General features: G+C 36.4%; 2 protein-coding genes across 2 annotated transcripts in view; one reads left to right on the forward strand and one right to left on the reverse strand.

Annotated features, from left to right (window-relative positions):
• Positions 1-364: 364 nt before the first annotated feature.
• cunh10orf88 (chromosome unknown C10orf88 homolog) lies at positions 365-8,989 on the reverse strand. The gene is made up of 6 exons (XM_077205948.1): positions 8,492-8,989; positions 6,901-7,095; positions 4,372-4,444; positions 4,090-4,290; positions 2,425-2,732; positions 365-1,173 (listed from the first exon to the last, which is right to left on the reverse strand). Exons 1-6 carry the CDS (start codon positions 8,623-8,625, stop codon positions 999-1,001), a joined length of 1,086 nt encoding a protein of 361 aa, XP_077062063.1. The 5' UTR covers positions 8,626-8,989; the 3' UTR covers positions 365-998.
• Positions 8,990-9,867: 878 nt separating this feature from the next.
• The window catches only part of adam9b (ADAM metallopeptidase domain 9b), a 28,259-nt gene continuing 14,528 nt past the window's right edge, over positions 9,868-23,598 (forward strand). Inside the window, exons 1-11 of the mRNA XM_077205960.1 lie at positions 9,868-9,993; positions 11,073-11,182; positions 11,267-11,343; positions 11,424-11,484; positions 11,705-11,781; positions 13,565-13,748; positions 13,836-13,898; positions 13,990-14,061; positions 14,227-14,396; positions 20,974-21,064; positions 23,359-23,486. Coding sequence (XP_077062075.1) covers positions 9,939-9,993; positions 11,073-11,182; positions 11,267-11,343; positions 11,424-11,484; positions 11,705-11,781; positions 13,565-13,748; positions 13,836-13,898; positions 13,990-14,061; positions 14,227-14,396; positions 20,974-21,064; positions 23,359-23,486 — 1,088 coding nt within the window. The 5' untranslated portion in view covers positions 9,868-9,938. The remainder of the gene's footprint in view (positions 9,994-11,072; positions 11,183-11,266; positions 11,344-11,423; positions 11,485-11,704; positions 11,782-13,564; positions 13,749-13,835; positions 13,899-13,989; positions 14,062-14,226; positions 14,397-20,973; positions 21,065-23,358; positions 23,487-23,598) is intronic.

The raw sequence follows: 23,598 nt of genomic DNA on the forward strand, positions 1-23,598 counted from the left end.
TTGTATTATGTTACCTTTTACACTTTTGCAAAGAGAATGTAAACATGTTCAAAGTAGCCTTTAAGTGCACAGAGTTTTGGTGCTGTTTGTGTCTGAGTGAGAAATTAATACATGTAAAGATGCAGTCATTGAATGCAATTTGTGCCAAAGCAATGATAAATAATTCAGTTTAGCCCAGACTGTTTTGAAAAGAAAGAAAGAAAGAAAAAATAACACTCAAAAATTTTGAGTTTTATAATAGTTATTGTAAAAAAAGCTCTTTTAAGCATTGCCATTATGGTTATGTTATTTGATAAGAAAATAAGTTAATCAGTTCATCAGATATATAACAGTGCATCAGATATATAACAGTGCAACATGATTCTTTAGTATAAACAGCATTTTAATGTTGTTCTTTTTTGTCCTTAGTTCTCTAGTATGAACATTATAAACATATCAACATAATTTACACAAAGGCAATTTACAGTGAAAAATACTCTATACTTGACACTGTCAGTGCAACCATTGTTTGTAAAGAAACTGTTTGTTAACATTTGTAACAAAAGAAAATATGCAGCTTATGGTGTAATAGTCAGAATAACAGGAAAAAGGCATTGTAGCAGCATGAGTATAGTATCTTTTGGATAAAATAATTTATACAGAGTATCAACAGTGTTAAGAACAGTTCCTCAAGTATTTGTGAAAATCACCTGATACTGTTTGAGGACTCAAGTTAGTGAACCGACTCGACAAGTTGTTAATTACTGCACAAACCAATCAGTACAGTCTCTTTCGAGGGACTCTTGAAGACCAGCGATTGCAGTTTAAACTGTAAAACATTTCCATACAAAGCAGTAGAGACTGCTGGTAAAAGAAAAATGTTAAACCATTTGTTATAAAGGGATAGTTGACATGAATTCTGCTTAAATATCCCTTTATAGAATATTATTGGTGTCATTGAAGCAAAAGCTCAGGGCGAATATCCTGCTATAAGTGTTCAGGTGGTTATCTTGTGTCGTTTACTGATGTTGTTTATGAGAGAGCGCCTGCTGAAGCGTGATCTCCAGTCTCTGCTGAAGAGCGTCAAGACGCAGGTCCAGATGTTCCTTTAATCTTCTCTCCATCTCATCCATTCTCTTCTCTACAACTGTCTCCAGAACCTTCTCAAAGCCTCCACAGCACATATGACCCTCCCTGTAATACAAGAAAAAGAAGAAGATATATACGGTGAGTGGACAAAATAAAGGAAACATTAAATACATCAGAATGAAGTGTCCCTATTATCCTTTTTCAGATATTACCTTTCATGCAGTGTGTAATGTAGCTGTTTGTGAATGTAAAATGTCTAAATGTTTAAAGATCAAAGTGCAAGATAAATAAAGTTATTGTTTCCCAAAAGAAAGAATTGATTCTGAACTGCCAAAATGAGTCGTCAGTAATTCCAGTCTTACTTCTTTTAAACAGCTGTGCCCAGGTTACACTTTTAAGTAATCTTGCTGATTTGCAAAGTAAGCATGTCATCCTCATCACATAATTATGATGTAGCACGCACACATGCACACACAAAACTGCCTTAATTCTTCATGGCATAGACTCAAAAAGGTGCTGTAAAAATTCCTTAGAGATTTTGGTCCATATTGATTTGATAGCATCATATAGTTGCTGCAGATTTGTTGGCATCCATGATGCAAATCTCCAATTCCACCACATCCCAAAGGTTCTCTAATGGATTGAGATCTGGTGACTGTAGACAGGCAGATATTTGAGTAGTGAACTCATTATGTTCAAGAAACCAGTTTATGATGATTTGAACTTTGTGACATGGCGGATTATCCTGCTGGAAGCAGCCATCAGAAGAGTAGTACAATGTGGTCATAAAGGGATGGACATGTTCAGCAAACAATACTCAGGTAGGCTGTGGTGTTTAAACAATGCTCAATTGGTACTTGGAGTCCAAAGTTTGCCATGAAAATATCCTCCACATTATTACAGCACCAGCAGCCTGACCTGTTGATACAAAGCAATCATGTTGTTTACGTCAAATTCTGCCCCTACCATCTGAATATCGCAGCAAAAATCGAGTCTCATCAGACCAGGAAACGTTTTTCCAATCTTCTATTGTTGAATTTTGGTGAGCCCATATGAATTGTAGCCTCAGTTTCCTGTTCTTATCTGACAGGATTGGCACCGGTGTGGTCTTCTGTTGTTGTAGTGCATACAGTTTCAAAAAGTCTTGAGGAACATATTACACTTTGGGGTCAACTACTGCTTTATCCTAGTAATAAAAGTAATAAAACCTCATGTGTTTATCTGTGCTATTATTCATATTAGTACTCACACTGTTATCACGATGAGCTGGTTACCACAACCAAACATTTGAGTGGGTTCAAAAACTGTGGTAGTTGAACATCTGTTTATTGAAAACCACACATGACTCACACTTACCGTTCTCCATTCTTCCTTCTCTCAGGAGATGTGGCTTCCTCCAGACGGAGCTGCGTGACCTGACCGCATACGCTCTGCAGCATTGGAAGCAGGTCTGGGTTTATCGTGCCGGTTTCAGAGCTCAGGAGGGCAGACATGGCACGCGGCATCTGGTTGCTGGTAGACAGAAGCTGCTCGAGGCCAGACGGTGGACTTGGGCCTGACTCCACCCCTGTGGCATCAGAAGCCCCACCTCCTCTTGACAAACAGCCCAAAGCTCCACCTCCCATGAGCAGAGGAATGAAACCATTCAGCATGTCTGACTTATTCTGGACACAGACAAAGAGTGATTGTTCAGGTGTGATAATGCTGTGTACAGGCTAGTTTTTTTTTGTTTAGTTTTTTTAAAATAAACTATTCTCCAAAAAACTAATTTTGAGAATGAACATGTTTTAAAAAGAGAGGTGACAAAATATGCATTATGCTGATAAAATACCAAAACTAAAAATATCAAATATACAGAAGAGTATATGACAGGAAATATGTGAAATATAATACATATCAAATTAAAAACAATACTTTCTTTACTATTCTCTTATGCTCACCAAGGCTGCATTTATTTGATGCAAATACAGATAAATAAAATATAAATAAAAGTAATATTGTGAAATGTTACAATTTAAAATAAATGATTTCTATTTTAATAGGTTTTAACATTTTTGTGGAAACTGATACACTAGGTATCAGTAAGATAAAACAAATAGAAATTAATACTTTTATTCAGCAAGGATGGCATTCAATTGATCAAAAGTGACACTAAAGACATTTATCATTTTACAAAAGATTTCTATTTCGAATACATATTTATTTATCAACGAATCCTGAATAAAATTATCACTGTTTCCACAAAAATATTAAACAGCAAAGCTTATTGAGCACCAAATCAGCATATTAGAATGATTTCTGAAGGATCATGTGACACTGAAGACTGAGTAATGATGCTGAAAATTCAGCTTTGCATCACAGAAATAAATTACATTTTACAATGTATTTAAATAGAAAACAGTTATTTCAAATTATTATATTTTAGAGGAATATAGAAAGTAAACAAAATAAAGCCACGATCATATCCACATACAAGATGGATAAACACCAAATAGCTGAAGCTTTTTTTATAAGAAGTAGTGGGCAAAAAATGTCGATTTAATGATGTCAGACACTAACAGACTGTTAGAAGAAACGCCTACAAGAAATGATTTATGCCAAAGGAACAAAATTCGCTGAATAGCAGAATATACTGTACAAAAATGGGGGTGGGAAGGGGACTTGCCCATTCAAACCTCACCACCAGAATGCTTGGGTAAGGCTGATATGGTTTGCCAAGTTATTATGGGTGATTTTTAGAGCATTTCTACGAGGTTTCTAAGTGCTAGGACTGGCTGCTTACAGGCACAAGATGTTTTATACAACCCATTTAAATACACTAACTATTTTAATCTATTAACGCATTTAACGGGTGGGATAGGCTTGGTCCAGCTATCTTTATTATCGATCTATAATATATTTATAATTAAAAGAAGTGAGATTCATTCCACAATGGATGTGTGCATAGTATGTAATATATCAACTATGATAAAAAGACCAAAGGTGTGGTGAATATGCTGTAATAAGAGGCTGGATCCAGACCTTTTGCTGGCACTGCACAAGCTCCATGAGGTTCTGTGCTCCTGGTGAAAGGGTGGTGCCCATCTCCTCCATCATAGTCTGCACACGCTGAAGGTCGATGCCTGGGTCTACACTCGAGCCACCTTGCCTGTCCTTGAGCGTCTCCAGTCCCACACCCACATGGGTGATAGCCACAGAAGAGCGGCCACAAAGAGAGAGCAGCTGTACGGAGACAACACACATGATGCTGAGATGACAGACATCAGTTTGTGTGTTTGTGATGTTATTTCCAGCTTTCCTTACCTTCACCTCACAGGATGCAGCAGGGCTTTCCAGCACCAGATGATTCCTATAGAAATGCCTCTCATCTTCAGAACTGACAGAGAACAGAACAATCAGCAAGTCTTTTAAAATATTCTGTAACACTTTAGGTATAATATAGTATTTATAATGTCCATTTTAATGCATTATATGTTTTTTCATAAATAATTGTAACCAAAGTTAAAATACATTATAATATTTTCAGATTACTTGCTACATCTGAAATTGGTTGTTTGTCATGTCTTTTAATGAATTGTGCTTTCTAAAGGTGTGTTCAATGAATAGATTAGTATTATAATGTATTATAACTGTGGTTACAATGATTCATGAGACCATAAAATGCATTATAAGGTAAAGAATACTTAAATAATGCATTATACAAAAAGACTTTAAGAAAAGTGTACCAAATATTCTATAATAAATATGACTACTTCATTAATTCCACAATATACTGAGCTGAATCTGTAAAGTTCAAAATGAGGTACAGCACAAAAATGGGTCAAAATCTGTATTTATTCAAAATATTGTTAATTTTAAATTATTATTACAATTATTATTAATAATAAAAATAATAGTATTGACATTGGTATATTGCCTTTCCAACACTAATTCATTCACAAACTAATTAAATATGCATATTACATAAAAAGTAATAAAATATCAAAAAGTTTATTTTTTGTTTGATTAGCATCAGCAAACATTTATTTTATTTCGAATAAAATTGAAAACATTTGTTTTTGTTTGAATATGATCTACAACTCAGTTATGTTATTTGTTATGTTTATTATGTCATTGAAGTTTGTCAAAAGGTCATTCAACAATCTTTAATAATAGATTTAATGCTTATAACTGACCAAAAATGTCCATGAAAGACAAAGGGGAAATAGAGTTGGTTACGCTTTATTTTAAGGTGATGTTGTTACAATGTAATTACACAAACAAGTAATGAGTCATTAATTAGCTACATGCACAATAGGGTTAGAGTTAGGCTTAGAGTTGGTTGCTTGTAATTATACATAATTTACTATTATTACTATAGTAAGTACATGCAACTTTAAACTGTGTCACCATAAAATAGTGTTACCGGGACTTTCAAAACCCTTGTTACAGAGAGACGTTAAACTGTGCCAATGTACAGGTGAAGATGAAATACAATTAAAAACATTAATTAATTTATTAAATATTATTTGGATTTTTCTTCTAAAAAGTTTAAGAACTGTAAAGTAAAGCATTGTAGAATTGAAAATTGTTAAATGCACACTATGCAACTTTATTTTGTTCAAAATTAAATTGTGTTTTTTTCTTTCCCTGATTCACTACGGTAAGCCTACTAAAACTATAAGTGTTTATATTTTAGACCTAGCGGGATGGTTTTTGTGGGAAATTGTCACTGTGACTGTCTCGTCATATCCATAAATAAAGTAAAGTTGCTCCGGCTACTTTGATGCGTGTATGGTGTGGGAGTGGCATTGGTTAGTTCGTGGTCACAATTACCCCTTTTCCACCAACAAGAACCGGGTGCTGGTTCAGAGCCAGAGCCAAAGCTGGTTCAGAGTGGGTTCGACTGACGAGCTTAATAAGAACCGATTTGCCTTTCCACCGGCTAGAGAGCCACAACAGAGCCAGATCTTACGTCACTGTATACGTCTCATGTTGCCCAGCAACGCTAGTGCGGTAGCGCCAAACAGTACGCCAGGCTTGTTCGAGATGCATCGGCTTCTCGCAGATCGATCTCCGCATGACATCAAAGCACTGCGATAGCGATCTAAAAGCACAAGGAGTCGTATGTTCTCCAAACACTCCCGCAGCTCCGATCGGTCCGCGCCGCTCCGATGCATCTCGAACAAGCCATCAACAATAACGGACGTTGCAATACTATGGATGCTCATGGGTTTACAAAATACATCGGAGTCCAACGCGTTTGTGCAGCTCGCCGTAACTTACATAGACGGATATTTATAATCGAGCTGCTATTAGCTCGACTAGCTGCTATTTAAAAATGGCGGTCACAAGTTTCTATTCGTCTTGTTGGTCACGGTAACCCCGCCCCCAGCCCCTGACGCAAGTGGTTCTTACTTGGCTCTGTTCTAGACCAGCAATGATTTGGTGCTACTTAAGAACCACTTTTCCTGGTTCGGAGCTGGTGCTTTGCGTGTGGAAAACCAAAGAACCGAATTGAAACTAGGCTCTGGCTCCGAACCAGCACCAGCTCTGCCTTGGTGGAAAAGGGGTAAATGAGCAAGAAAGGCTGACATGGAGCAGCTACATCTCAAACCTACAGGGAAACAGAGGAGAGTCTGCTGCCAAAAAGAGAACGAGACAGAGCTTGCGATAAAACGAGAATCAACTTTGGCTTGGCTTTTCAGAGATAGTGAGAACCGAGGATCTGAAAGTGACACGGAGATGGGTTTAAAGATGGCACCTTTTTAATCCAACCAAGATCTTTTTTGCCTGTAGTACCTCTCTTAAAACGAGGATAATTTTTTTTTTTTTAAATAAAATAAAAAATACCCATCGAGTGATCGATGAACTTCCTCTCCGCGGCAGGTGCCACAGTATTCTCCAGACAGTGAGTACACTTCAATCGTGCGGGCTTCACAGACAAGCTGAAGACTGCTGATCACAGTTTTAGAGCTGTGTGAACACAGAAGTGTGACGACACATGGCGAGCCCTCCTCAGCTCTCTCCAGACAGACAGCTTTACACCTGGGGAAAATGCATGTGAAAATATACGAATAGCAAGTCACCTGATACTTTATAATCAGAATTTGTTAGCTTAAGATGACAAGACAATGCATTTATAAAAATAAATAAAGATTATTTTAGTGTGAAATCAATATCTTATTAATATTAAGTATTATTAATATTTAAGTTAATGTCTTTTGGGATTTGAAAGTACAATCATTCAGTTAATTTCTGTCATGACGATTCAATGTTTGGCATGGAAATGGATATGACAATGTTGATATGTTTGGTCTTGGCAGAATAGATCTGCTACACTGTTGCCTTTTACTGCTGATGCTGGTGGTTATGTCTGCTGCTGCTGCAGAGCAAGTACAGGACTTCCTACTGCCAATACATACACGACACGCAGCTGTGAGCAAGTAAGAGATTCTGCTGCTGTACAATATAGCGTACATGATTTACCCGTAGCAGTTCTATACAGGTGGAGCTGGGGAAGCTGGAGGGTTTCTGAAAACACGCTGCAACTGCTACAGTAAATGCTGACCAAGTATTTTAAGTTGGAGCAGCGAGCTCATTGGCTACTGATACAGCAGGAACCAATCAGCTGTGCCCTATAGAGAATGATATGATTGCAAGGAGATTGAGTTAAAGGGGTCATCGGATGCAAAATTCACATTTTATATGGTGTTTGCATATAAATGTGTCTTTGCAGTATGTGGACACAGCCACCATACAATGAAAAAAAAATCCATTTACTCCTTTTTCTTTTATCCTCAAAAAGCCTACTCTCAATATGATGTCAAATTGCTAATGCCCCGCCCACAACCACTGAGGAACTGTCCCGTATTAGCATATTCCCCCTCAGCCATTAATCCATTGTATTTTTTTTCCAAATTCCATTTTACCATTTAATTTTATTTGGATTCCATTTTTTCAGTTTTAATTTTTCTGGACCTCGATTTAATGGTTAAATTTAAATGTTAGCAATAAAAAAAAACATTTATAATTAATTGAAAATATGAAACAAACAATTTAAAAATAAAAATGTAACTGTTGATGTTTTCTAAATTTCATTTCAATGGTTTAATAATTTTTAATAAGCAAAACATGTCACATTAAATCAATTTGATTTGTAAAACTTTTACTTAATGTATTACTTTTTACAATAATAAGGCCCTTTAAATTTATCATCAAAAACGGTTGTAATCAAATGAAGGCATACAACATTAACAATTTATGAAATCTTTTAATCACATGAATATTAAACCATTTAGTTTTTGGCAAAAAAAAAAAAAAGCTTCACAACAGAGGTTTACTGTTATAATTAAAGAAGAAAATTGTAGTTTTAATAACTGTATTATTATTGCTTTCAGAGGTACATTCTACAAGCCACCAGCAGCTAATGAAACGGACTCACCTGTCATGGTCAAACCTGGAGTTATCGTTGGGTCTGTTCTCTTGTGTTATGGTGAGAATATCCGACAGCTGGATCTGTGATGAGCACAGCCATGAGCTGCGTGCAGAGATCAGACTACCTGTACTCGAGGTCATCCTGATAAAATATCTTTATTTCCAGCTAAAACGCATCCACACACTACCCACAATGCGCGCTGGATTAAACCGCTTGTTCTCACGCAAACGAGATCACTGCCATTATATACTGTACACTAAAATCTGCATGTTTCAGTTGTGTCGCTCCAAAGACTGGTGAGTGAGGGGTTAAAATACATATTTGCTAGTCAAGTTCAAAACAAAAACACTCCATTCTCGCACTACTTGTACTGTTATCCGTTTAATAAAAACAATAAAACAGTATATAGACATACAACCGTTGTCCATTCACATCAACAAATTCACATGCTCAACAAACAGCGACGGCTGCTGCTCCAGGACCCACAGAGACACCCAATCATACGCCTGAGTAAAATTCTGTCGCTCGTCTAATTCTACACTTATAGAGAGAGAAAACAGTATCCTTGAGGTAACAATATAATACTATGATCATGGGACACGTTTTATTGCCTCTCACATAAATAGAATACGTAGAACAACAGTTGAAATAAAATGACCCCTTTTATCTTATGGGCAAGGCGATGCTTCTACTAAATTAATATAAAAGTGTACTTAGTTACATATTTACGTTTTTTTTTTGTCCAGACCACCGTAAAGGTGATTTCTTGCCGAAAAAGAGAACTGATAAAACAGATTTGTGTTAGTGAAGGTAAAGTTCTTTTATCCGTGGATGTGGATCTATTATGTTTTGATTTTACTTGAACATTCAATAATAAAGAAAGATCGGAAAGTGGGATTGCGATTTTACATTTGTACAGAACATTAAACAATAAATTATTTTTTATGCAGCTCTAAGAAAGTTTGGGCTTTATTAACCTCACAGCGCCCCCTGGAGGAATAAACAGTGTCTCATAAACAGTTTGTTTCACATTTGAGAGATGAATATTAGACTCAACATTAAAACACATAGTACTCTTTCTAACTAGATTTAATTAGATCAAGGCCATTTTAATTAATTTGGTGTAAGATATTTGGGTAGGCCAAATAGTTTTCAATCATAGATTGATTTACGTTTTTTTAGTAGAAGCTTAACACCATATTTAATATTTTTTATTTATTTATTTACCAACTTAGGCATGCTACTTAGCTAATGACTTACATACAAGCTATGAAATAAATCAGCCAACACGTTTATCTATATCCTCATTTTTATATCTAAAATCAACAAATACCTGTGCGGCCTGATAGAGGTATAATAAGAGAATGTCGCTCCACCTGTCTGACTGCTCGCGCACGCGCCGGCCTCGTTCGCGCTCACCTGAGACCAAGCGTCAGTCCAGAGAGAGCACATCATGACGCGGCATATTTACTTCATTCTCATAATTACAAACTTCGCGATTTGCCCTGGTAAGATCATTTATACACTACTTGTTTTCATACTGTTGACTAACACACACAATGGAGTAAAAAAAACTATAAAAACAATCGTCGTGTTTCTCCGACAACAAACTACAAAACTACTACAAAAGTTTGTAGGCCTATTGGAGTAGGCTATTAATGATAGATCGTTTTTATACTTAATATCACTAGGTTAAATTACATTAGTTGTGTTTTGGTCTTGTTTGAAAAATAGCTTTAGTAGCCTATGGCGAACACAATGTAGCAAACATGAAATCAAAAACTGTTTCTAAAAATAAACACTGCCTATATGGCGAGGGGTTTGTAATATAGCCTATATTTTAATATTTTTAAAGAAGTATCTTATGATCATAAAGGCTGCATTTAGGCAAAATAAATACAATTCTAGTAAAATAGATTGTTTTCTATTTGAACTTAGTTTTAAATATAATTTATTCCTATGAAGCAAAGCTTAAATTTTCAGCATAGTTACTTCAGTCTTCAGTGTCACATGATCCTTCAGAAATCATTCTAATATGCTGATTTGGTGCTGAAACGTATTATTGTGAATGTAGAAAACATTTGTGCTTTTTAATATTTTTATGGTAACCATGCATAATAAACGACCATTTATACGTTTGGGGCAAGTATGATCTTTAATAAAAAAAGAAATGAACACTTAAGATTGATAACAATAAGAACCATTATTAATAATTGAGCACCAATAATAATTGAGCACTAGCCTAAATCAGCATGATTTCGGAAAGATCATGTGTCACTGTTACTGAGGTAATGGCTGCAGAAAATTCAGCTTTGCCATTACAGGAATAAATAACATTTTGACATTATAAAAATAGAAAATGCTTATTTTAAAATGTTATAATATTTCACAATAGTACTGTTTTTACTGTATTTTTCATCAAATAAATTTGATGAGACTTTTTTCAATAGACAATAGACTTAGGCTAATTAGAAGAACTCACAAAACCCATTTCTGCAAATGATCAAACTTGTTCCATATTTATTTAAGTTATTAAGATATCCTTACTGTTGTGTTTATTTGCTTCTTGTATCATATGCCTTCATAGTCCAGACCACAGACCAGACATCATATGTGAAGAATTATGATGTGGTCAAACCTCAGCTGGTTCATGAGCGCTGGAGGAGAAATGCAGACCCCTCACACACACATGCACAGGTATAAAGCACTATTGTCACATTGTCTGGAAGTAAGTTATGAAGTTGTTCTCGACCTATTTTAAAATTATGTGTCTGATTTCAGGACAGACATCCTGATAGCATCACATACTCAGTCAGGATTGATGGCAGTGAACGTTTACTGCATCTGACAAAGAACACGTATGCACTTTGAAAGTAGTTTGGCTAAAATGTCTTTATTTAATGATGAAAAATTGTAATTTGATCTCTTATTCCCACAGAAACTTTTTATCGAAGAACTTTGTCGTGTTTTCTCATGACGCACAGGAGAAGGGGAAAGTTGTGAGAATTGTTTTTCTTTTTTATTAGTTACACCACCTACTTTACAATAGCTTGGTTCAGAACGAGGAAATGTGGAATACATTATTGTCAATAGGTATTAGTCATCTGGCATTGTAAGCATGTAGTCATGTGGTCTTTTAATGTTAACTATTAACCAAAACATTAACCTTGACAAAGTATTTGAAAACAAGCTGTACTAATACTGGTGGTTTTGTTCTAGGAGCATTGCCACTATCAAGGGTATGTGGAGGGCTATGAAGACTCTCTCGTAGCTCTCAGCAACTGTGAAGGTCTCCGGTATGTATGCTACTTCGTAAAAAGCAGTCATACCAGTTTGTTGGGTGCCACATTTTTCTTTGCAAGGCTGCTCTGTATTAAAACTCCTCCTCTTCATATGCGTAAATTGCGGGAGAGAAAGTTGGGACATGTTCCCACCACTTTTTGCCAATTTTGATATTGTTTCCACCACTTTTTGAGTGCTCGTTGCCGCTGTAATGATCTGTGGCAGAAGGCAACAGTGTTCTCTTGGCACTCATGCACACTGCGCACTAACGTGTCTTTGCTCTTGATATAAAATCACTGATCATCACCATAATGGTATTTTTTTTGTTCATTTATTATTGTACATATATACACACACACACTTTTTAACACAGTTACACCACTGCTCTTCTTGTTTTTGTTCCACAAAATTTTCACAAAAATTAACTAAATATGGCAAAAACATGGATTATTTTCAAACAGGTTTCCTGAGCACAAGCTAAAAGTCCTTCCTCAAACTCTCACGATTGGTTAAGCCAGAAATTAACATGTTGGTCATTCAAAAATTCAAAGCAACGTTTTGAAAAGCAAATACCTACATTTAGAAAGTATTTTTTAACATCAAAAAAATAATTCAGCTTTAACTTACATTCTCCATTCAATCTTTATTTTGTAAATAATTATAGTTTGTCTGTCTAATTTAATTTATTTGCATACTGAATGGTGATTGGTCTGAATGGTGATTTTTTTTTTTTCCTTTTTTTTATATACAGCTACCTTTACAATGCTAAAATCATTGCATTTTGTGTTGTTTCTTGAATCTAAAATGTAAACTTAAACATTAACACTAGTCACTGCTATTTATTTCTAGAAGTTAGACATATAAAATGTGTTTCATATCTAAGTTAAGCTAAGATAGTGGCCGATACTATTTGAACCTTAGTGTATGTAGTACATTGTAAAACAGTATGCTATATTAACATCTTAGTCAGTGTATATGGTTATATTTATTCGAATCCTGTCTTATTGGACCCTACTTGTCTCTGTCCCTAAAGCTCACCCCTACCCCTAGCCATATTGAACCTAAAGGTTCAGGAAGGGAGCCACGTTTTTTTGAGCGTGGTAACAATATGAGCTGCACGCGTTTCGGTGGATGTTGTTCAGATATTACAAAAATATTTCCACTTTTTGAAGATTTTCTTCATTTTTTATATTTGAAAATAAAAACCTCTCTGAGGTGATATGTGATGGGAAAGGAAGTTGAATGATATCTGAAAAAACTCTTGCCTCTTCAAAAGTTACACATTAGGAAAACTTTCTGCAAGATTTCATGGGCAAAAAACATCCATTGTCAATAGCGTAGAGATTTATAAACTCATACAGAAGTCAGTTCCTAACCAGGCAGCTTTCGTTTTGTGAATGCAGTGAATTTACATGACAAATTTGAACACTAACAAAAGCTGCATGGGGAACTTTTCCGCCCTCACACAAACTACTGATCACACGAATTCCTATTGAAAATACTGGGTTTCGGCCACAAAATTTCACAGAGAAATGGTAAATGTGATCGCACCATTATTCTCCACACCAGACTGTTTTTTTTTTTGTTGTTGTAATTTTGTCTGGATCAACCAGTCATTGGTGGGCGGAGCTAGTGTGAATAGCCTTATCCAACAAGATGGGCTAATGGCACAAAAAGACACTCCTTTAAATATTAGTCACTTTAGTTAGAGTAAGAAAAGTCATATCAACTTTTTATTTTCAATGTTAGCTGTTACTTGTCAAACATTAGGTTGTAACATTATACACTGTGTTTCAGGGGGGTCATTCTCATCGGCAATGAAGGCTATGGGCTGGAACCCATCTTGCACTCCAAAGCCAATGAACACCTGCTCTTTCTGTTGAAGGATAGTCAGTCAGAGCCATTTGTATGTGGACTGGCCAAGGAAACGTCTCCCAGTGAGGACCACTCCCATTACGCTGACATGTCCATGTTTTTACGGGTTCGAAAATATGTCGTATTGTCTTCAACATTTTGATGTTCTACAAACGCAACATTTGATATTTCATTGAATCTATTGAATCCACAGAAAAAGCGAAACTTACCTCAGACTAAATACGTGGAGTTGGTATTAGTGGTTGACAACCAAAGGGTGAGTTTTAGCAATTCAAAGTGTTTTTGAAATAGTTTTTTCATCATTATATAGTTTGCTGATTCTGAGAGGTGTGTTTATCTGTTCTCAGTTTGTCTATAAGAACAACAGCAAAACTGCTGTGCGTGATGAGATGGTCCAATTGGTTAACTTGCTGGATACGGTGAGAATTATAGCTACAGATAACGTTATTGTTTGGATAAGCCCAACCCATTTAATATTAACCCCAACTCATTTAATAATGTGTTAAGACTGTTGTACTGTATTTCCGAGCCTTTCTCGTGATGATGTTATGAAATATGTGTGGCTGTTTCTGTTTGGACCCTAGTACTACAAACAGCTGAATATCCGGATATCATTGATTGGCTTGAAGATCTTTGACAATAAGAACCCCTTCAATGTGGATGGCAATGCTGGGGAAGTGTTGGGCAATTTTGTGCAGTGGAGGAAAACAGATCTGTTACCTCAACTCAGGCATGACGTGGGCCAGCTCATTGTGTAAGTACTCCTATCACATCCTGTAGCAATAGCTGTTTTTTCAATGAATATTTTCAATAAAATGTTTGTTAATACTTGAGCTGCTAGGATGTGGCTTTGATTGTTTCCTGAAGACTCCCCCATCTAGCATTAGCAACCCAGGCTCATTGGAAAACTGTGCCTGTGGCCACATTTGTGCAAAATTATGTTATGTTGCGTCTTGCATGTTTCGTAACACTTTTAAAGGGAAATATCCACATTGTCCAGTGAGTCAGGGCCAGCGCAATTGCCAAGAGCAGAGGCTTTTCAGCATTACTACTACCAGCAAGTTAATTTTTGCTACTTTTTGATAGATAGATTTAGAATTTTTCCAACAAGTAGTGGTGTAGCGCTACAAAAATGATATTTCATTTAGCAATTTGACAAACTTGCAATGCATTGAAGCATCGTCTTCTTATTAGATCGCAAACTAAAATTGTGCTTTACCGTCATCTATTGCATATTGCAGATTTAGAGTTTCTTATAATTATGAATTATTGTAAAGGACGTACAGGAGTGGGTTAGGGCTGGGCGATATGGGCAAAAAATCATATCTCGGTATTTTTTGGTTAAATGGCGATATATGATATATATCTCGGTACTTTCTACGTTTTTTTATTTGGATAAAGAAAAGTGTATTTATTTTAAAAAAAAAATTATTTCACATCCTGCTCAATGATATCCAGACAATGTTGATATTGAAGGATATGGAAACAAATAGGGAATTTAAAGGGTAACTAAACCCCTGGTCAAAGCCTGACTCCACCCACTGGCAATATTTGAAAAATGCTGGAAAAGTGGGCAGACCCGAGCGGAGATAGAGGCGACAAACCGAGGGCGGGGCTGAGCGGGGGGCGTGCACCTGAGACCCGCAGTGACAGCTGCTGTCAAACTAGCTAAAATGGAGTGACGCAAGTAGCTTTGCAACCTCTATGTTTGCAACAGAGCGGTCATTTGAAGTCGAGAACATTTCTCCCCCACCTTCACCTGAAGTGGAGGAGGGTGAATTGTCTGTGGACACCAGCTCAAACTGCGGTCTTCACTCCCGCATCGCGATCGGCATCCGATTATTCTTATATTCAGTCATTTTGAGGTAATTTTTTCCAGGATTATTATTACTATTACGGTCATTATATTTTACTGCTATGTGAAAAAAATAATCAGCAAATCGCGCCGGCGCGTTTGTCGACACCAGAGGATTAACTTTAGCCTAATAAGAAGGAACATAAATTGTGATTAAAAATGAATGCTCGCTCACATCATGACGCCGCTGCGGTGATGGAGTCCATGCAGGAAGAGCAGCGTTTGGCAGCGCGAGCTGTGTGGAGAAGCCCATTTCCACCTCCATTGCGTTGGAGAAGCAATCCCACGTAAAATGCAGGTTGCACACTGGAGCGATAGGCGAGATTAACTACCTAGGCTACACGAAATAATCTAAATAACTATATAAATGCTATGCTAACTATACGCTAATATATATCTATCCGTTTTCAATACTCGTAATTCCAACTCCTGACCCGCTACATAGTTTTGACGGAACCAGATGCTTTTATACCAGGGGCTGCCAAGGGCGTGGTGAGTTCGCACCAAGGGCGTGACAGAGTGACGTCAGAGAGTATTCTACGTCAGAGAGTACCCCTACTGCAGGAGCTTTCCATTTAACCTGAAGAGGGCAGCACTCTGACGTTTTTACACCATATATTTGAAAAGTAAAACACTTTATACCCAAATGTCAAAAAATGTACTCGAATCAATGAACAGCATTTATGAAGCTCCATTCTTACAGATAAGTAACTAAAAAAGTAGGCAATGATATATATTATGTGCAAAAAGGTGGTTAAAATCAAATTACATTCTAACTTTGTAACATTACAAACTAAAAACAAAAAGAATGCCTTTGTTTTTAAAATGACTAAAGGCTAAACTAAAAATAAAAACAAAAGCACAAACTAATTATATTAGCCTGCATTTGATTACCCCCTTATAATGGTCACTTTCATAAAAATATACTTGTAGGTTTAAAATTCCACATATGGCACATTTATTGTCCCCAACAACAAATATTTTAGCAACATGTATATTTTAGTCAGAATTATTGCGCTACTATTCTATTGTGCTCGTCTGTTTGGCGCGCGTGCGAGCGGCGGCGCTCATTAACGGAAGCTTGAATATTAGCGGAGATTCACTTGCAGAAGCTTGAAGTTTGAACATTTACAGATGGAGAATATACCTGTGAAATGTAAGTTAAGCACTGAGGAAAGCACCACGTCTCAAACGCATTAAACAGGGCCAGTATTTATCTTTCAGTCACTAACAGTAGGCTATCTGTCCGAGCATCTGACAGGGCAAGCTGCTTTAAACTTGTTAACTAATGTATCTTACCAGTTATTTTGAAGCGCTTAATAAGCTTGTGTCATGTTTAGGAAAAATTGTACTGTTCTTTCACTGCAGGAGCTCACACTGCATACTCCACTATTTTTCAGATGTGCTCGTATTAAAATACTGTATCGATATAAACGGTATTTCCTCATTCCATATGGGGAAAAAAAAATCTCGATATATTGTACAAACTCGATATACCGCCCAGCCCTAGAGTGGGTCGATATTTCACAAGAATCGACCAGTAAAGGTTATACTTTTGTATATAATTTATGCAGACCAAATAATAAAACACTGTCTGCATTGAAGACTTAAAGCACATACAGGTGATTAATAGCTTTTTAAAAATTGATTATCCTGCTTTACTGCACTATATATCAAGGGGCCAGATTTATTAACAGCTTGCACCAGTGTAACCCCCTTTTTTGGCATTAAAAAACTTTGCTAAAGAATTTGCGCCATTGCGCTGTGATTTGTGCTATTGCTTTGGCAAAGCATATCTCAATCGCAGAGAAAACAAAATTGCGATATAGCTTAGTGTGCTTATCACATGGCAAAGGCTGTGACCATAGACTGTTTAAAACAACTTTAAGGCTTAATATAATTTAAACTAATGAGTTAGACATTTTTTTAACCCCCTTCACAGTTGTTATGAAGGGCAAATTTAGTTATATAGACAAAAACCACTCTTCGCACCATATTTATTTCCACTGTAAAGTTGGGCATTTTAATGTGAGGGGTATATGGGATTGGCTCGCTTTTGCAGCCTGTCTCTAGTGGCCAGTCGATGAATTGCAGTTTAAGTCACTTTGATGTTGGATTCAAGAGAGAGACCAGAAGGTTGCCACTTGGCTGTGACCTAATTAAATGGGTTGCTGTGGGTTTCAGAACGAAGTGCACTGTCTTCACGCAAGCAGCTCCTGATTCGCGTCTCAGAGTGGCTCCGATCACATTAAATGCTGCGAGCTCCATCAAGTAGTTTCAATGTCCCTAGCTATGGTTTGATAGTAACTTGTAGTGTAGTTAACTACTTTTTCAGAAGGGTAGATTGACTGTATCTTAACTACATATACTTAAGAGTAGCTTATCAAACTACAGTTTCAAAGTAGCTTCCCCGACACTGCAAATTTTCGTCTGGATTACATTTATACTACAAACAATTGAACATACTCTTTTTAACAATTACAATGCAAGTATCAAAAGAAGTGCATACTCAGAGAGTATACAATTTAGGTGCAGCCAGTGCAGTAAGTGAGGCTGCGTTCCACTCCACTTTTAGACACGCACTCGCAAACTTCCCTAAGCACTTCCCCTTGGGGGAATCCCTGCTGCCATTTTGAAGTGAAAATTATTTTGAGAATTAATCGCATGATATATTATGTTGAGATTTCATTGCATAATACTTAGTCAAAGTGTATACTATTGATATTTGTTTTTTCGTTTGTATAATTTAATTTTCTCCAATAGCTCATATTCCTATAGGATTTTATATATTTTCTCCAACAACTTATATGCATATAGAATGGTGCATAAAACAAATTCATAAGTAATAAAGGGGTTTAAACCAGCTCCATAGTGAATTCCATCAAGGGCTTAGTGTGTTCCATTTAAACCTTATTCACGAGTTCCGCCAGTAGTGTGCACTCGTAAGCAATGACGCATATCCGAGTGAACGAGACTGAGGGAAGATTGCAAGTGAAGGGCATAAAAATTTGGAGTGGAACGCAGCCAATGATCAGGGAATCACATAGAGAAACAGGAACTAGGCAGTACTACAAAGTAAAAGTTTAATTGACAAACAAAAGCGGAATCATTACAGCCAAAACAGATTACAATTTAATTTAGTGCCACTATGGTTCAAGAAATATTTTTGTAGATTAATGTAAAATTTATATCAACTTGTGGCAAAAAAAAACAAAAACTTACTGCAATGTTCAAATTATTTACAGTTTGAGATTGTACTCTTTACCATTTAATTGAATTTGTCTTGGTTCTCAGAAATGACACGCAACTTGATCCTACAGAATTAGTCAATTACAGGCCGATCTCAAATCTACCTTTTCTGTCAAAGATACTAGAAAAGGCAGTATCCTCACAACTGTGTTCCTTTCTTGAAAGAAATGGTATCTGCGAGGATTTCCAGTCAGGATTTAGACCGCACCATAGCACTGAGACAACTCTCATTAGAGTCACAAATGATTTGCTCTTATCATCTGATCGTGGTTGTATCTCTCTATTAGTGTTACTTGATCTTAGTGCTGCATTTGACACCATTGACCACAACATTCTCTTAAATAGACTAGAAAACTATGTTGGCATTAGTGGAATTGCATTTGCATGGTTTAAATCATATTTATCTGACCGCTATCAGTTTGTAGCAGTAAATGAAGAGATGTCTTATCGATCACAAGTTCAGTATGGCGTACCACAAGGCTCAGTACTAGGACCGCTGCTGTTCACTCTGTACATGCTACCTTTAGGAGATATCATTAGGAAACATGGAATTAGTTTTCACTGTTATGCTGATGATACTCAGCTCTATATTTCTTCCAAACCTAACGAAACTCACCAATTCACAAAATTATCGGAATGCATAGCTGATATAAAAAATTGGATGACTAGTAATTTCCTACTACTAAATTCTGAAAAAACAGAGATTCTAATTATTGGACAAAAAACTTCCACACATAATAACCTAGAATACCGTCTAACACTTGATGGCTGCTCTGTTAAGTCTTCGATGTCAGTTAGGAACCTGGGTGTGCTCTTTGATACCAATCTTTAATTTGAAAGTCACGTGTCTAGTGTCTGTAAAACCGCATTTTTCCATCTTAAAAATATATCTAAATTACATCATATGCTCTCATTGACAAATGCGGAACAACTAGTTCATGCGTTCATGACATCAAGGCTAGATTATTGTAATGCTCTACTGGGTGGTTGCCCTGCACGCTTAATAAACAAACTAAAGCTAGTTCAAAACGCAACCGCTAGAGTTCTTACCAGAACCAGGAAGTACGACCATATTAGCCCGGTTCTGTCAACACTGCATTGGCTCCCTATTAAACATCGTATCAATTTTAAAATATTGCTGATTACTTACAAAGCACTAAATGGTTTAGCTCCCCAGTACTTGAGAGAGCTCTTAACGCATTATAGTCCTTCACGTCTATTGCGATCTCAAAACTCCGGCCAGTTGATAATACCTAGAATATCTAAATCGACTGCTGGCGGTAGATCCTTTTCCTATTTAGCACCAAAACTTTGGAACAATCTTCCTAACATTGTCCGGGAAGCAGACACAGTCTGTCATTTCAAAGCTAGACTAAAAACACATCTCTTTGACCTAGCATTCACATAACTCTCTATAGACTTCTATAATTCAATATTAGGCTGCTTAGATTAGGTCAGCCAGAACTGGGAACACTTCCCTCAAATCCTGATGTACTCGTTACATCATAAGAAGAATGGCATCTACGCTAATTTTAGTGTCTTTGTTTATTCTGAGGTTTTCCCGCAGCCTTCCGGATCCAGGCCGTTTCCAGATTTGACGAAGGACTTTCGCCTGGACCCGATGACAATGCAGTGCTGAAGTGCCAACTAGCCTCTCCCTATGGAGGATCCCTATACCACTCTACGGATAAAGCGTTGTGGAATTTTTCGGTTCGCGTACCTACCCAAAGTGATACGATAAAATAAAATTCTGCATCAAAATTTATAGACAAGACAAGTAGTTTGTTTAGGCATGGTTTGTAAGGAATTACAAACCTGCGCACATATATTCAAACGCACGTAACTATACAATCAATTCTTAATGCGCATGTGAACGCCATCAGTGTCTATCACAGGTTCACGTTTAAAGTCTGTTTAGAGAGAACGGTGTCGTCTTAGCGGCCCCTAATTTAATAACAAATGATCATTTAGACTGAAGTGAATCAATCAAAACTACCTTTAGCTGGAAAAAACATTTTTCAAGAACCACTATAAAACCAAACCAATCTCTGTTACCTTAAATGATATGTTTATCTCTGTAAAGCTGCTTTGAAACAATCTACATTGTTAAAAGCGCTATATAAATGAGGATGACTTGACTTGACTTGACTTGACACCAGATGTCATTGACATTAGACCCACCTTTGTATATTCTGAGTAACATGATCTGTGTCTCTGTTTCTTAAAGGGGCCGTTCAGGAGCGTACCCTGGAGGTGTGCTTGGCATGGCCTTCGTGGGGACGGTCTGCTCTGCGAATAACGGCGGAGGAATCAATGTGGTTAGAGAATTTATACTGCATCAGTCATTTTGACTATTATAGTAAAACTATAATGTTAGAATGCTCTTAAGTATTTTGAAGCCTTCAGGGGTGATAGTTTTCTGAAAGCAGTAATCTAAAACCTGCATGTTTTATTGAGGGAAAGCCGTGTTTGCAGACTGGCTGGCAGAATTCAAAGCAATTAACCTTAAAATGTCTATCACATTTGATAATTTGTACTTTCTTTTTATTTTAGCAAGTAAAAGGCATTTTAGTACTATTTCACATCCCCCTTCAGGTCGTGGTACATGTTGTTTGCTTCGAAATCTTATAAAGTTAATGTCAGAATAACTTTTATAGTAATATTTCAAGATGAAGACCCGCTGGACCAAGCAATATGGGTTTACTTGATTATTCATCCTTTTTTTTTTATCATGTTTACAATATATCAAATATGACGCTTTTGAGGAACTTTTATTCGTACATCTATGAATCATTGTTGTATTGCATTACATAATATGTTTTGCCCCACACCATAAACACTACAGAGCTCTGATAATAAAACTAATTTAAATATTTTCAAGACATATTATTTGGAGATATACAAAGCATGACAGCTGATATTTAAATGCATTGAATGCAAGTAGTCTGATATACTATTATAAAGATCTTATTGATTTACATTATCTATCAGAATTTAATTATACATTCTGACCCAAATTGCATATCTTTGCTTAGGTTGAGCCTCTAAATGAAACTGAGGTGTTTTTTTTCCTTTTCTCGAGTATGAGCTCTGTATTGTCACTATTTCATACTGTGTGAGCCATAAAAGCCTGATGTAATCAAAAATGATACTATTTCAATGGTCCACTTTAGACTAACTACTACTAACCAACTATAAGCAGGGCTCGACATTAACTCTTTTAATGTGCTTGTCCTTCGGACAAGTAAATTTGTCATTCACTTGTCCAAGTAAAAAAGTTGCTTGTCTGAAAAAAAAAAAAACGTCATGTAAATAAATTTATTCTGAAGCAATATTCTCATCAGTGTTCAGTCAGCTTAGATATATATTTACATGTGCTGATATGACAATATGCAGATTTAAAGGGCATTTCTCTCCCTAATCTTATTAAATGTATGCTTCATCTTTCATTTCAAATTCCTAAATTTGATCAATACATTTAATTAGAATAATAAGACACTATAGGGCTGTTACACTAGGTTGGACTGATCAAATTAAACAATTTACACTGAAAATTTACAACTGCATTAAATAATGTTATGAGATTGTTTTAAATATATTTGAAAATACAAAAAAGAAATGTTGGAAAGAATGATACTTTTAAACATAACACTAAACCACCAGTAGGTGGCGGCAGAACGAGTCATTGAGTCAGTCATTCAAATGATTCATTCAAACAACTAATTCATTCAAGAATGATGCATTTGTTTATGAATAGGCATATGTGAATAGGCCTAGATCATTCAATTTTTGACTCAACTGATTCGTTCAAAACTGAATCATTCAATAATGAAAACACGGTTGAGTGTTGGTGTGAGATGCGCGCTTCTGCTGTGATCTTTGTTTGGAACTATTTTCACTGCTGAAACAGAATAAACGTCAATATTGCGTCTAAAATGTAGGCTATGTGACTCAGTTTTAACTGTTTATTGAACTGTTGTATGAAATTGAGTTTCGTTATGTGAGCTGAGCTCATTTGTTTTCATTTCTCCTCGAGCCTCAACAGCTCAAGCTTGTTACAGTCTGTAATAGTCTACATTTATTATCTAAGTCGATCGTAGGCTAACTTGCAATGAATGAAATAAAACCAGAATCATTCTCACAGTTTGGTGGTACCCTAGTAATTGTTTTTGGTTATTGACTTTGTAATCAGGCTAAGTTACTTGTCCGGTCATGGCAAGTAAAATTCTCTTTTACTTGTCCCTTCAAAAAATCCATTTGTCCCGGAAAAGCCGACAAGCGTTAGTGTGAGCCCTAATAAGTAACTTTGCAACTACATGTCAACTCACTCTCATTAGATTATTAGTAGAGTGGGGTTAGGGTACATGTAATTGCAAAGTTACTTTGTAGAATGTCTGTTGGGGGACCATCAAATAAAATAATTCATGTCAGGCTTCACATGGTTAAAGATGTTAAAATGTGACCAAATCAAGCATATATTTATTTCATTTAATTGTTTTGATTGTCTATGCTGTCACATACCTGCCTCAGATACATTTTGATGTTAATAATTTGCCAGAAAACAGACTCTAATCTCATGTCTCCTTTGTTTTTCACTGTTATATCATCACAGTTCAGTAATAATAATCTGCAGTCGTTCTCTACGGTGGCTGCTCATGAACTGGGACATAACCTGGGCATGAGTCATGACATCAGGGGCTGTAGCTGTGGTGGGAGCTGCATCATGGCACCCGCTAACAGGTCAGTGAATGTTGTTGTTGTTGTTGTTTCATAATATCAATCCTTCATTATTGCAACTATTTGTGTGAATCTTTTTCTTTCTTTTTTTTTTGTCTTTGGTTCTGTGGAACAC

This window comes from Siphateles boraxobius, unplaced genomic scaffold (assembly GCF_051911475.1).
Source record: "Siphateles boraxobius isolate OS27281-9 unplaced genomic scaffold, OSU_SipBor_1 55, whole genome shotgun sequence".
Taxonomy (NCBI): Eukaryota; Metazoa; Chordata; class Actinopteri; order Cypriniformes; family Leuciscidae; genus Siphateles; species Siphateles boraxobius.

What these genes read in the sequence shown, in the direction of transcription:
- cunh10orf88 (XM_077205948.1), bottom strand. Translation starts at nt 8,625, where the DNA reads ATGACCTCGAGTACAGGTAGTCTGATCTCTGCACGCAGCTCATGGCTG. An exon ending in GTTCATCGATCACTCGATGG is followed by an intron (nt 4,445 to 6,900) that starts GTATTTTTTATT and finishes GTTCTCTGTCAG; the next exon opens with TTCTGAAGATGAGAGGCATT. An exon ending in TTGTGCAGTGCCAGCAAAAG is followed by an intron (nt 2,733 to 4,089) that starts GTCTGGATCCAG and finishes GTCTGTGTCCAG; the next exon opens with AATAAGTCAGACATGCTGAA.